This window comes from Saimiri boliviensis, chromosome 1, assembly GCF_048565385.1.
Source record: "Saimiri boliviensis isolate mSaiBol1 chromosome 1, mSaiBol1.pri, whole genome shotgun sequence".
In the NCBI taxonomy this organism is placed as follows: Eukaryota; Metazoa; Chordata; class Mammalia; order Primates; family Cebidae; genus Saimiri; species Saimiri boliviensis.
The window spans coordinates 232,940,349-232,954,439 of NC_133449.1; the positions used below are offsets into that span (position 1 = coordinate 232,940,349).

At 43.3% G+C, this 14,091-nt stretch overlaps 1 protein-coding gene across 2 annotated transcripts in view; it reads right to left on the reverse strand.

Annotated features, from left to right (window-relative positions):
- SV2C (synaptic vesicle glycoprotein 2C) overlaps positions 1 to 14,091 on the reverse strand; it is a 274,628-nt gene that overhangs the window by 64,005 nt on the left and 196,532 nt on the right. For both annotated transcript variants that reach the window (XM_010341067.3, XM_010341060.3), the window contains exons 5-6: positions 4,872 to 5,005; positions 4,313 to 4,402 (exon numbers count right to left, since the gene is read on the reverse strand). In XM_010341067.3, the coding sequence (XP_010339369.1) occupies positions 4,313 to 4,402; positions 4,872 to 5,005 (224 nt within the window). The remainder of the gene's footprint in view (positions 1 to 4,312; positions 4,403 to 4,871; positions 5,006 to 14,091) is intronic.

Sequence of the window (14,091 nt, forward strand, 5' to 3'; positions counted from 1 at the left end):
AACAAACATCCAGAGATAGGAGGGAAAATAGCGTGCTGGGCAACTGCAGAGTTTAAGATTCCTGAAGGATAGTAGGAGGTCAGAGGGCAGTGAATAAGGAGGACTGCACCAAATCAGCAGCGGTGTGGTGATATTTAGGAGGTGGAATAATACAACATAGTGGTTTCTTATACTGAAGATGAAAGAAAGAAATTGGATAGTTTTCGGGTTTAGGTGGTGTTGGTGGCAACTGCTGATGAAATTTAGGGCAATGATGAGGCTTGAGGACTTGTTAGGTGATAAATTCAGATTTAAATATGTCATTTCCCCCCACACCTTGCTGCCCAAAGATGCCATTTTTGAAGGGCCTATGCAATCTAGAAGGATGTCCACAAGCCCTTCAACCTGTAGGCCTGGATCTTAGGAGATTTGTGCATTACGAGACATGCAGGAAATAGCTGAGATCAGTTAAGTGTATACAGTTAAAATGGAAGTTAGCTGAAAATGAAGTATTGGAAAACAATATTTAAGGCAAGGGCACACTAAGGAGAGCTTCAGAGGAGACCTTAGGAGGGCCAGGCACTGTGACTCCTACCTGTAATTTCAGTCCTTTGGGAGGCTGAGGCTGAAGGATCACTTAAACCTAGGAGTTTGAGACCAGCCTGGACAACATAGGGGAGACCCTCGTTGTTAATTATCTACAAATAATTAGCCAGGTATGGTGGCTAATGCCTGTATTCTCAGCTACTAGGGAGGCTGAGGCAGGAGGATCACCTGAACCAGGGAGGCTGAAGCTGCAGTGGGCTGTGATTGCACTATTGCACTCCAGCCTGGACAATAGAATGAGACCCTGTCTCAAAAATAAAAAAGGAGACCTAGGAAAATGCATGCAACTTTGCTGTACTATCGATTTAAAATATAAAAAGATACATTTTTCATGGCAGAATCATGTAACAACTTTGAAAGTCACAAATAAACGACTTGGAAATTATCAGTCACTTTTGGAGTGTACCCATCTTATTCTCTTCTAACCTTCATATAACAAATGAACACAGATCACCATTCACGGACTTGATAACTCAACCCTTTTGGAAGAAAAGGCAGGTAACGTAGGGCAGTGAAGCCCTACAGAGACACCTTTTCAGAAGCTCTTTGGTAAACAGAGGGTTTATCTTCATCTGGCTGAGAAGAAGAATTAAATGATACTGTATATCCAGATAATGTCTCAAGATTCTTCCAGCCTTATGATCCTTTAAGTTAAAATTTTTTCCTTCTATTGGACATCTATTCAAAAGAAGAGAGCAAAGCCTTCCAGGCCTTAATTGAGGATATCTGTTATTTATCTTCATTTCTCCATTACACTGCAGAGAAAATTCTGCTAATTAAGAATCTGTGATAATTTGGGTAGAGGCGAAATTGCCGTCTATCTTTACATTATGAAAAATTCATTTCCTAAATAAAATGAAATTAATAAATAAGATAGCGGGTGACTATTTAATCAGAAGTGATTTCATGTGTTTTAAGAACTGTAATTGATACTATGCATAAGCCACTGAAGATTTTATGTAGGTTCCCACTTACACCTTACTGTATGTCCCTCCAACCGATTGTAGACAAAACATTTTTAGTCTAATTATATGTGGGAAGTAGAAAAGTTCCTTTTTAAAGTTGCCTTTCTTGTTAAAGAATAAGTGTGCTAAGAACTTTGTTAAGCCCTATCCTAGGTAGCTGTTAGACATGCCATGCTTACAGGCACGTAGTACATTCTATGTCCTTGTACTTTAACCAAGATATCTGTGCTGGACATGCTCACAGGCATGCCCCAGCTCTCTGTTGCTTTTACCTGTTTAGAAAAGTTTTAAGTTTTAGCCAGTTGGGTTTTAGTTTAGATTATGGGGTCTGGCTCCAGCCAACGGAGATCAGACACAGCAGTAAGGACAACCCCAAATGCGTAAGGAATAAATTTGTCTGTTTTCCTTTATTCATTGTACTCTTGTGGCAAGATGGCTAGTCAGAATATCCTTCCTGCAGTCCAGGAAATAAAAAATTACATTGCTGAAAGATCCTTTGTCCCAGTGCTAATTTTTCTTTGTGGCACTGAGCATCCATTTCCAACATGATATGATTGTATATATTGAAAGATTTAAAACCATTGTTCCTTCCAAAACATTTCATGCAACCAATTTAAATTAATTTAGACTGGCTTTCCCCTTGGGGAATCAGCTTTGTAACTAAAGATAAAGGAATGTTCCTTGCGGAGCGAAGAGCAGCAGCGTGGCAGTGCTGCATAGTAAGTCAAATGGCGAGTATGAGGCACTGAGGGATGAGTGTAGCTGCAGAGACAGGAACTAGAAAGCAGGGAAGAGTCTGGGAGGCCCTTAGTGTTCAGAGGGAGAGTTTTTGTCTTTATCCTGAGAGCAATGGGAAGCTTCTACAATGTGAAACTGGGGCATGTGTTATGTATGTGTGTGCCCATGTGCATGCATGTATAATAAAATGATATATATAGTTTTGTAATTGTATCTCTGATTCTTTTATACCTTTATGTTCATGTCAAGCCATATCAAGCTAAAGCCACATTCTTGGATTACCTTTCTCTGTCTTCCTACATAGCTATCTTCTTTTACTAAATTCTGATTAATTATTAACCTAAGAAATGGCCATGTGTGAAATGTCTGCCTTTATGTAAAAGTGTTATTGAAAATAATGTCCATTATATTGTTAAATATCCCTTATAATAAGGCCTATGAATAAACTTTTTACAAATTAGAACAAGATAAAATTGACCTTTCCTGAAAAGCAAATACAATACCATTTACTTGATATAATAAATGATGTAATTCATTTCATTTATCCTTTGCTTTGGTTGTCAGGTGATATGGTTTGACTGTGTCCCCACCCAGAACTCAGCTTGAATTGTAGTTCCTATAATTCCCAGGTGTTGTGGGAGGGACCCAGTGGGAGGTAACTAAATCATGGGGACAGTCATCCCCACGCTGCTGTTCTCGTGATAGTGAGTTCCGGCGAGATCTGATGGTTTTACAGGGGGTTTTTCTCCCTTTTGCTCGGCGTTTCTCCTGTTGCTGTCATTTGAAGAAGGACGTGTTTGCTTCCCCTTCTGCCATGATCAGAAGTTTCCTGAGGCCTCCCCAGCCATGCTGAACTGTGAGTCAATTAAACCTTTTTCCTTTATAAATTACCCAGTCTCGGGTGTGTCTTTATTAGCAGGGTGAAAATGGACTAATACATCAGGAAACCCAGAGGTTAGTTTTATGTTCACTTATACTGCTTTGGCCCTTAGTGTAATTGTTTTCTCACTTACTAGATCCTGGTTTTTTTTTTTTTGCTTTTAATAAATAATTTTACAATTTACTATGTATTCCAAGGTTAAAGGCCTCAAGGTGGCCTTAACAGAGGGGGACATCTCTAAGATGTCTCTCTGACATCTTAGAGAAAAGGTTATGGGGCTGCTGTGGGTGTACACCTTTGTGGGGGCTGAATGTCACTTGAAAAGGTGTGACCTGGCTGGGCGAGGTGGCTCACACCTGTAATCCCAGCACTTTGGGAGGCCAAGGCAGGTGGATCACCTGAGGTTGGGAGTTTGAGACCAGCCTAGCCAACATGGTGAAACCCCATCTCTACTAAAAATACAAAAATTAGCTGGATGTGGTGGTGTGTGCCTGTAATCCCAGCTATTCAGGAGGCTGAGGAAGGAGAATCCCTTAAACCTGGGAGGTGGAGATTGCAGTAAGCAGAGATTGTGCCACTGCACTCCAGACTGACAACAGAGCAAGTCTCCATCTCAAAGAAAAAAAAAAAAAAGAAAAGAAAAGAAAAAGAGAAGGCTGAGTGGAGAAAAGGGCCCCACAGAGGCTGGCTCTCCTCCTGTAGCAGGTCAAGGAGAATCTGCTGGCAGTCCCTACACCAAGGATCTCTTATCCTCAGGTACCGAGCCTGGAAGTCAGAGAGTAAGTCTGTGATGAAAATGCAGTCTTTCAACCTTAACCCCATCTCTTGGGTTGGTGTTATCATCTAACCAACCACAGAGCCCTCGAGTTCCTAGATAGGCATAAGCAGGATTGGCAACCTATGGGCCCAAAACAGCCCTCTGCCTATCTCTGTAAATAAAGTTTTATTGACACACAGTCATCCCATTTGTTTTAACGTTGCCTATGGCTGCTTTTGCACTACAACGGCAGAGTTGAGTAGCTGTGTCAAAGACTAGTGTCAAAGACTATATGACTTGCAAAGTCTAAAATATTTATAGTTTTGCCCTTGACAGAAAACACGTCCCAATCCCTGGTGTTGAGGATTCTCTGAGGAGCAGACTCACCGTGAAGACCTTCTCAGGCTGACCCCGGGCTCTCATGTTGGTGTCATGAATTAACTTCAGAATCATCCAAGCTTCATCATGTTTTCCAACCTAAGAAATGAGAGTGGACAGCAGAGCTCTAGGAGTGACACACTTACCCTCCCTGATTTTCCAGTAGCCGTCTTGCATTGTCAGACCAGATGGAGTATTGTGCAAATGTATCTAGGTACATCCCATTGGAACATACAGACTATTTGGATATCACTGAATACATGAGCAGTTCAAATAATGTGGGTGTAACTAGCAATAGTATCTCTGGATGGTAAAATTTCGTTATAAATCAGTAAAAATGTTTTCTTCATTGAGCCAAGTTATTTGCTTAAGGAGGAACATGAGTGCTTTTTGGCTATGAGGCATCTTTTTTACATGCTGGTTGTTGAAAGCATGTCTCCATGAAACCAAACCCTCCTTCGTTCCAAAGGGAAAACGTACCTCCCAAAGAGGCAAATGTACTTTAATTAACAAGGAACTTTTTTCAGTAGATGTGGGCTACCTGAGTTACTGCAATAATAAGTGTTACCTCCAACAAGAATCGTGGGCTTTCAGGCATGAATGTGAGGGCCACCACGGAGGAGACACAGGGGAGTGCACAGACGATGACAAACACACGCCAGCTGTGAAACTGGTAGGCTGATCCCATGCTGAAGCTCCACCCTGGAAAAGGAAGACAGGGAGAGTGAGGGAGCGCTCCTCCCAGACAGCCTCCTGGGAAAGTCACCCGGGATGCCCGCGCCACGGACTTACTAGTCAAGTCTTACTATCCACAGAGCAGTGAGCCGATCTGGGCATCAGCCATAGCGACCAGTTCAACTTTAAGACTCCCAATGACAGAGTTGAGAAGAAAGATGCTTGGAACCAAAGGGGTCAAGGTGTAAGTATGGGGGTGCAGGTATGCATGTACCAAACCCCAAAGGCCAACATTAATTTGGGATGCTTTTTCTGAAAGACTACTGTGCTAGTTATCTTTTGTTTGCTCTTCCAGATCACTCTCCACTCTTTCCCACTCTGCTACGTGCTAGGGAATGGCCCTCTATGGACTGCATCAACCGGCTCCCTTCCCCACTGGCTTGTAGCTGAGTCTCAATAAAGGAAGCAAGGCAAGAGAACAGAGAGTGGAGGAGGGCTGAGATATTTATTTCCCTTGCTTCCCTTCTCCCTCCCCCTGAATGGCTGCAGGTCTGGCAGTAGGGGGTGCTCTCATTTCCTGGGCCTTCTCCCACAGCAGCCACAGCTCTTGTCAGGGTCTGGCCACCACTCCCTCCTGTTGCTCTTTGAGGCATAGGTGGCTCCAGAGTGCTTTATTATTTCTTACTGCTTTCTCTTAACTCTTCCCACATCTTCACAGAGAGTCCCTTCATTAAACTCCTTTCCATGGCCGCTTTGAGGGTGTCATTGGCTTCCTGCCAGTACCCTGACCAGGATGATTATTAGGAATTGATGGTTGTTGCCTGTCTCCTCATACACCTCATGAAAATTTACATTTCTAAATAGAACATTTTAACTTCTATACATTATAAAATTAAGCATAATGAGATGCTTATATGATAAAATTAAGCACAAACAAATTCTTTTAAGAACTAAAAGAAAGCTAATATTTGAATGAATATAAAATGGTTGAAAGCAAACCATTTTATATTCATTCAAATGAATATAAAATTCATTCAAATGGCTGGTTCTAAATGAGAAGTAATGAGGCATACCAAATCTAAATGAAAACAGAGAGGAGATTTATAAAGGCATAGATGAATCATGTAAGGTGAAATTTTAATTTATAGCAATGCTGGTATTTATATGCCTTTTTGTGAACAAAAATCAGATAGTAAACATCCTATTTCCAGGAGAGCTGTATAATTACTCTCTTTACTGGGGAGCCAAGGGAGATTCTGAAGGTGATGTAACTTCCTCAACGCTAAGAGCCAAAGTTACATATTAGTCTTTCCTGCTAGGATTTGAGACGGAATCTTAGAGCTGCACACAGCCTCATGTGTGTGCACGCTCCCTCATTCTTGAACACTGAATTTGTTGACGAATGACGTAAACATCAATGACATGCTATACTAATCTTAGATTAATAGAATCTTTCTGATAATTTAATATATGAAGATTACATGAATTACCATATTAATTATTTCATAAGCTGTAGGGTGTATGATTGCTATGATGTTTTAGGTAGCAGAAGTTCAAAACTCTCACATATCCAAAATGCAGAAAAAACCCTACGATGGAACAGAGAGAACAATTTGCTCAATTCACATTTGATCTCAGAGATTCATATAAAGATCTTTTTTTTTTTTTTTTTTTTTTTTTTTGAGATGGAATCTTGCTCTGTTGCCCAGGCCGGAGTGCAATGGCACAGTCTCAGCTCATTGCAACCTCCACCTCCTGGGTTCAAGCAATTCTCCTGCCTCAGCCTCCCCAGTAGCGGGGTCTACAGGCATGCACCACCATGCCTGGCTAATTTTTGTATTTTTAGTAGAGATGGGGTTTCACCATGTTGGCCAGGATGGTCTGGAACTCCTGACTTCATGATCCTCCTGCCTCAGCCTCCCAAAGTGCCAGGATTGCATGCGTGAGCCACCACACTCAGCCAAGAACTTCTTTTTAAAAGCTCTAAATCTTATTATTTTAAGGTGGCTGAAAGAAAAATAAAAGCTTTCGGTGGCTGAGTTAAGCAAATGCAATGTTTTAAATTTCAGGCCACAGCACATTTTATAATGTAGAGGGGGAAACAGGGAGGGCAAGAAGAGGGAAAGTCTCTGGCACCATTGTCCTTTTTGTTTGTTTGTTTGTTTTGAGATGGAGTCTCATTCTCACTCTATCGCTCAGGCTGGAGTGCAGTGGCATGATCTCAGTTCACTGCTGTAACCTTTGCCTACTGCGTTCAAGTGGTTCTCATGACTTAGCCTCCTGAGTAGCTGAGAACACAGGTGCCTGCCACCATGCCTGGCTAGTTTTTTGTATTTTTAGTAGAGACAGGGTTTTACCATGTTGATCAGACTGGTCTTGAACTCCTGATCTCAAGTGATCCATCCACCTCAGCCTCCCAAAGTGCTGGGATTACAGGCATGAGCCACTGTGCCTAGCCTCTGATGCCACTGTTCTAATCAATTGTGGAGGAAAAGTTAAATACTAAATTTGAACTCAGTTAAACATGGACACAAACAACAGTCACCAAGTCCCGGAACAGGTTGTGTGAGCCCCCTGAGGCATTCATCCAGCACTGTTTTGGAGAAATCTCAATTTCAATTTATTCCTATATGTTGGTCATTGAAAAACAACAGATAATCACAAAAACAAGTTGACCTTTTGTGTTCCTTGAGCCCAGTCGCAAAGGGCCCTTGTGACTGTGCCTCATGCCAAACAACGAGTGACAAAAGGAGCTAGGGTCCCAGACCACACCGAAGCTTCACGAGACCTCTCCTCGCCTGTGCACGGACGAGTGGCCAACTATGGAACCCAGGCTGTTGCTTCCCGGTCTGCTGGTGAATCCTCCGTAGTCTGGTGAGTGCAGTGTCCGACTCTGGAACTCAGGCTCTAGCTTCCTAGTCTGGTGGTGAATCCTCTACCGTCTGGTGAATGCAAATCTCTTTTCCCTTCTCCCCTCCCCATTGCGATTTGTTTATATCAATCTGCTTATTATATTAATTTGCTTATTTTATCAGTTGGTTATTATATCAATTTGCTTATTATATTATTTGCCTATTATATCTGGATTGCCATTTATGTGGGATAAAGCTTGCTTACCCTTAAAGGTATTGTGTGTGTGCCTTTTCTTCTCCCCTCGAGAATTTCTCACACAAAACATCAATTAGTTCAGAAGGTAAAGTTTTCAAAGGCAAATAGGATAAAGTTATTTAACCAAAGAGAAATCATTCCAACGGATAGAGCAGGAAGCTTCTTATGGTAGAATAATATTCTCTCACCCCTAAAGATGTCCTCATCCTAATCTGAATATGTTACCTTACATGCAAAGCGGCTTTGCAAGTGTTATTAGGTTAAGGATCTTGAGATAAAGAGATTATCTTGTATTATATGGTTAGGCGCCATGTAAGTACAAATGTCCCTGGAAGGAAAAGAGGCAGGTCAGAGAGTCAGATTGAGAAAGGGAGACGGGTTGAAGGAAGCAGAGGTCAGTTTGGAGGGAGATTTGAAGATGCTTCACTGCTGGCTTTGAAGATGGGGGAGTGGGTGAGAAACTAGCGGATGCGCATGGCTGCTGGAAGCCGGAAAATACAAGAACACATGATCTCCCCTAGGGTCTCCACAAGGAGACACCCATTCAAACTTTTGATCTCCAGAACCGTCAGATAACAAATTTGTGTTGTTTAAAGCCAATATGCTCACAGTGATATGTTATAGCAGCAACAGAGACCAATATCCTTCTTACGGTTACGGCTCTACTGCTAACGCGGGTTACAGACGTTAGGTTGAAGAACTGTAGCATTCTCTATAAAACTTCAGGCTCCTTGCCTTTTTTTATTTTTACTTTGCCATAACAAGTTTACTTTTTAAAAGGTATATAGACGGCCGGGCGCGGTGGCTCAAGCCTGTAATCCCAGCACTTTGGGAGGCCGAGGTGGGTGGATCACGAGGTCAAGAGATCGAGACCATCCTGGTCAACATGGTGAAACCCCGTCTCTACTAAAAATACAAAAAAATTAGCTGGGCGTGGTGGCGCGTGCCTGTAATCCCAGCTACTCAGGAGGCTGAGGCAGGAGAATTGCCTGAACCCAGGAGGCGGAGGTTGCGGTGAGCCGAGATCGCGCCATTGCACTCCAGCCTGGGTAACAAGAGCGAAAATCCGTCTCAAAAAAAAAAAAAAAAAAAAAAGGTATATAGACAATAAACAAAGTAAATTTTTAATCAGATCTTAACTTCTGTCCTAGAATTGCTCCATTAAGTTCTTAGTCTATGAACACTTTTAGTTCATTCAATAAGCGTCATCTTCATCAGAGTCCATTACTTTTCTTCTATTAAATTTCACTGTTGTTTTTCTGTTTGTTGGCTTACTCTTTTAAAGCATTTCTATTCGACCTTGTTCTGATGCCTTCTTATTTAGCTGTCCGTATCTTGCCATCTGTGTAAGATAATTCTCTACTGCTTTAGTTTTTTGGGCTTTAAAAGTGCTAAGTTACTTCACCTGGCCTGGGCCGACTGACCCAGAACTTGGGCTAAGATGCTGTTTCTCGTCTCTGCTTCCCTGTGCTTTGCTTCCTGTTGGGCCACACTGCCAGGATCTCCTGTTCCTGGCGGGGCCAGTGCTCCTCCGACCCCTGCTGTGCCCTTGAGACCTGTCGGCTGAACTTGGGTCCGAACAACTGAATTCCAGAAAAACTGAATTAGGCCTGGCTGCAACTGCTGGCACCAAAAGCTGAGGCTGTGCTTGGTCCAGGCCTGGCAGGAAGAGCCACTCCGGGCCAGGGGACCCCATACTCCTACTCCTGGGCAGGTCCCTCTCGTGGTGGCCCCCCCACCACTGGCCTCCTGTGTCCCTCATGATGGGGAAAGCGGCAAGGCCGCCTCGGAACCGGCCACGAGGTCACCGGGGCAGTGCTGTGCAGGCACCCTGCTTTTGCTCGCACTTCTCCAGAAGCCTCTCCAAGGACGCCAGGCTCCGTCTTGACAGCTGGTCTTGGGAACGTTGCTGTTTACTCTTACTGCTCTGGAATGTCATATCAGCAGGTGGACAGACTGATTGCAACATGATTCCTGTTGGGCGGTTTTCAGCCTCTCAAGGAATTAAACTACAATCAAAACCCGGAAGAGAACTAACTGATGCAGAGTCTAGCCCTGCTCAGCTTAGAATCATTTCTTCAGAGGTGGAATCTTCCATCCAACAGCTGAAGTTTAGCCTACTTGCCGCTGTTCAGCTCCTTCTCTCCCTCATTGCTGTGTGTGTGTGTGTGTGTGCGCGCGCATGCACACGTGACACACACATATGAACACACACATGCTGGCGGTGTCTCTCTCTAAAGGGTGTGTTACCCACTCATTTCTCTCTCCATTTATTTGTGATATGCTTTTTTTTTCCTAGTCTCCAAAACCATTTTATACCTTTTTCCATTTCTCTTCAAATCTCCAGCAGCCAACTCCACTCCTAGCACTTGACCTTACTTCCTATTTCTTAGAGGAAATAAACAGAGAGAACTACATACATTTTGTCTTCTCATCCCTCAATTTCTTCATCCACCTGCCCCTCTTCTGTCTCTCTGTCTTCCCTTTGGTTACAATAGATGAGCCGTCCATGTACCTAGCTAAGGTCACCCTGCTCACGTGGACAGTGGAGCTCATCTCTCTCTCTCTCAAGGACAGAACTCCTCTCCAGCCCTCATCAGCATGTTCTCTCACTTTATGTGATGGGTCACTCCAGCAGCACATCTCTATGCGACATCTGAGAAGGAGGCCCTTCCTCTACTCCCACGGGCTTCTCCAGCGGCACTGCTAACCCTCTGTTCCCCTCTACAGTAAAATCTCGAATGAATGGTCTGTAGCCAGTCTCCATATTTTCCCCCAGTATTCTCACCCCAAACAGGCTCTGTCCCCAAATTCCACAGAAATGGCGCTAACCAAGGTCACCAGTCTCGGTCATAGTTAGCAGTTGCTTCTCTGTTTTCATTCTAAGCGAACTCTCTATCTAAATCATTCTGTACAGCTGACCACTCCACTGTTTTTTGTCAAACTTGTTTCCCTTGGCTTCCTCATCACTATGTGCTAGTTTCATTCCCACCTCACTGGCTTTCCTTCCGTTTCCTTAGCTGGTTCCTCTGACTGGCTCCCAAAGGTTGGCACACTCCAAATCTTGCTCATTAGTCATCTCCGCTCTCCACAGGCCCTTTCTAGGTGGACTAATCTATCTCCACAACTCTAGGTGCCACCTGCATGCCACTGTCTCTCAAATACATTCTTTTCCCTTCCAAGAGCTCCAGAAACATACCTCGACCTGCCTACTTACATCTTCACAGAGATGCCCAGTGGGTATCTCAAAGTTACCATGTCTAAAACAGAACTTGGGATTTCCTGCCATGCTACCAAGGAAAACTTGTTTCTCTCTCAACCTTCCCTATTTCAGCACTGCCAGACACCAGATACACACGTCAAAAATTGAGACCTCATCCTCATCTTCCTTTTCCCTCACAACCCCCAATGTTCAATCCATCAGCAAGATCCAGCTCTAAAATATATCTCAAAGCCACTCACTTCTCCCTATCTCCATGGCACTGTGCAGGTTCCGGCCAATGTGGACCTTCCCCTGACTTTCAGCACAGCCTCCTGTTTGGTCTCCCTGTCACTCTTGGTCCTCCAGAGTACACTCTTCCTAGAGCAGCTAGAGTTATCTTTTTAAAATGTCAATAAGGTCACTTTGTCACTTGAGAGCCTCCCACTGCTCCCAGTACATTTGGAATGAAACTCAAATGTCTTACCATGGCCCCTAAGGCCTATGTAAACTGCTTCCTTTTCATGTATTTGAGCTCATCTTCTGCTGGGCCATTAACTGGCTTGAGCCAGTCCCATCTACCTGCTTTCAGTTCTCTGAACATAGAGCTTAATCCCATTGTAGGGCTAAGCCTTTTTTCCTGGAAGCCCAGTCATACTTGAGAAAGGATGTTTGTTGCATCTTAGCCTGCCTTTCTGAGTTTGGAGGTGAGAGGGTTTTCAATGTTGTTCCCTAAGAGTCTCTGAATGGGACGTTTTCCTGGTCTGGACAGCTCTACCTGAATATTTGCATGCATGGCTGCCTGCTTCGTACCTTCCAGGATTCAGCTTAAGGTTGTCTCCTCAGAGAGGCCCACACACCAAATCCCACTCTCTATCATGTAGGCCTGTTTTATTGTCTTGACAGCACTTATCACTATCTCAAGTGGTCATATTCATGCATTGTTTACATATTTATTATCCATCCCATTCCCACCAAGAGAGAAGGAACCCTGCTTTTCCTACTCATTAAGACCTCCTAAGCAAGTGCTAGTCCATAGGAAGTGTTCTTTTAATGTTTGTTGAATGAACACACACACACATTCGTGGACACACACACACACACACACACACTATGTGTACACGATCATGGGCAAAATCATGCAGGCTACAATACTACATCAGATTTTCTTTGGATTATTTTCTTTCTCAATCCACAATAAAAACAAGCTTGATTCATTTTTTTCAAATTAAGTTTGTATCTTCATAGAGTAAAATTTTATTTATGTTAAGTTCTATGAGCTTGACAAAAGCAGAGTCATGTAACCACCATCATTATCAGAACACAGAACAGTTGCATCACCTCAAAACATTCCCTCCTGCTGCCCCTTTAGAGTCACCCTTCCTCCAGCCCTAACCCCTGGCGATTACTGATCTCTTGTCTGTCCCTAAAGCATTGTCTTTTCCAGAATATCATATCATGTAAATGGAATCATACTGTACATAGCTTTTTGAATCTGGTTTTTTATTTTGAGACAGAGTCTCCTCTGTCACCCAGACTGGAGTACAGTGGTGGATCTCAGCATTGCAGCCTTGGCTTCCCAAGCGCAGGTGATTCTCCTGCCTCAGCCTCCCAAACAGCTGGGATCATGGACAAGTGCCACCATGCCTGGCTAACTTTTTATAGAGACAGAGTTTCACCATGTTGCCCAGACTGGTCTCCAACTCAAGGGCTCAAGCCACCCTTTTGCCTCGGCCTCTCAAAATCCTGAGGTTACAGGCATGAGCCACTATGCCCAGCCTTGATCTGGTTCTTATACTTTGCATTATACAGTCGAAATTTATGCAAATCATTGCACAAACAATTGAAAATTGTTATTTTTCATTGTGATGTAGTATTCCATGGTGTGAATATATCACAGTTAGTTTATACACTCACCAGCTGAAGGACACTTAGATTGTTTCCAGATTGGGGTGATTATGAATAAAGCTGCTATATACATTTCATATAGGGTTCTGGGTACTCCCCAATTCTTCTTGGGTAAATATGTAGGAGTGGGATGGTTGAATCACATAATAGATTCATGTTTAGCTTTATAACAGACTGCCAAAATATTCTGCACACTGGCTGTACCATTTTGAATTCCCACCAGTTGTGTATGAGAGTTCTAGCTGCTTTACATCTTTCCCTCCACTTGTTAGGTTCCTTTTCTTAAATTTTAGCCCTTCTTTTTTTTTTTTTTTTTTTTGGGGGGGACAGAGTTTCGCTCTTGTTACCCAGGCTGGAGTGCAATGGCACAATCTCGGCTCACCGCAACCTCTGCCTCCTGGGTTCAGGCAATTTTCCTGCCTCAGCCTCCTGAGTAGCTGGGATTACAGGCACGCGCCACCATGCCCAGCTAATTTTTTGCATTTTTAGTAGAGATGGGGTTTCACCATGTTGACCAGGATGGTCTCGATCTCTTGACCTCGTGATCCACCTGCCTCGGCCTCCCAAAGTGCTGGGATTACAGGCTTATAGATATCTAGTGGGATCTCCTCACAATTTCAATTTTTGTTTCCCTAATGCCTTGTAATATCTTCATTTTATTTTTGTTCATTCATTCCTACTTTAGTGCCTATAAGTGCCCGTCATAATGCTGTGATATGGAGACTGATTCCCTGCTCTGAAGGAGGTTAGAGTCCATTGAAAAAGGCAGATATGTTAACCGACAAGGCCATATGTGTTGCCTCACACCTGCAGTGCCCGACGTGGTGGTGCATACCTGTGGTCCTAGCTACTAGGTGACAGAGCGAGATGCTGTCTCAAAAAAAAAAAAAAAAAAAAA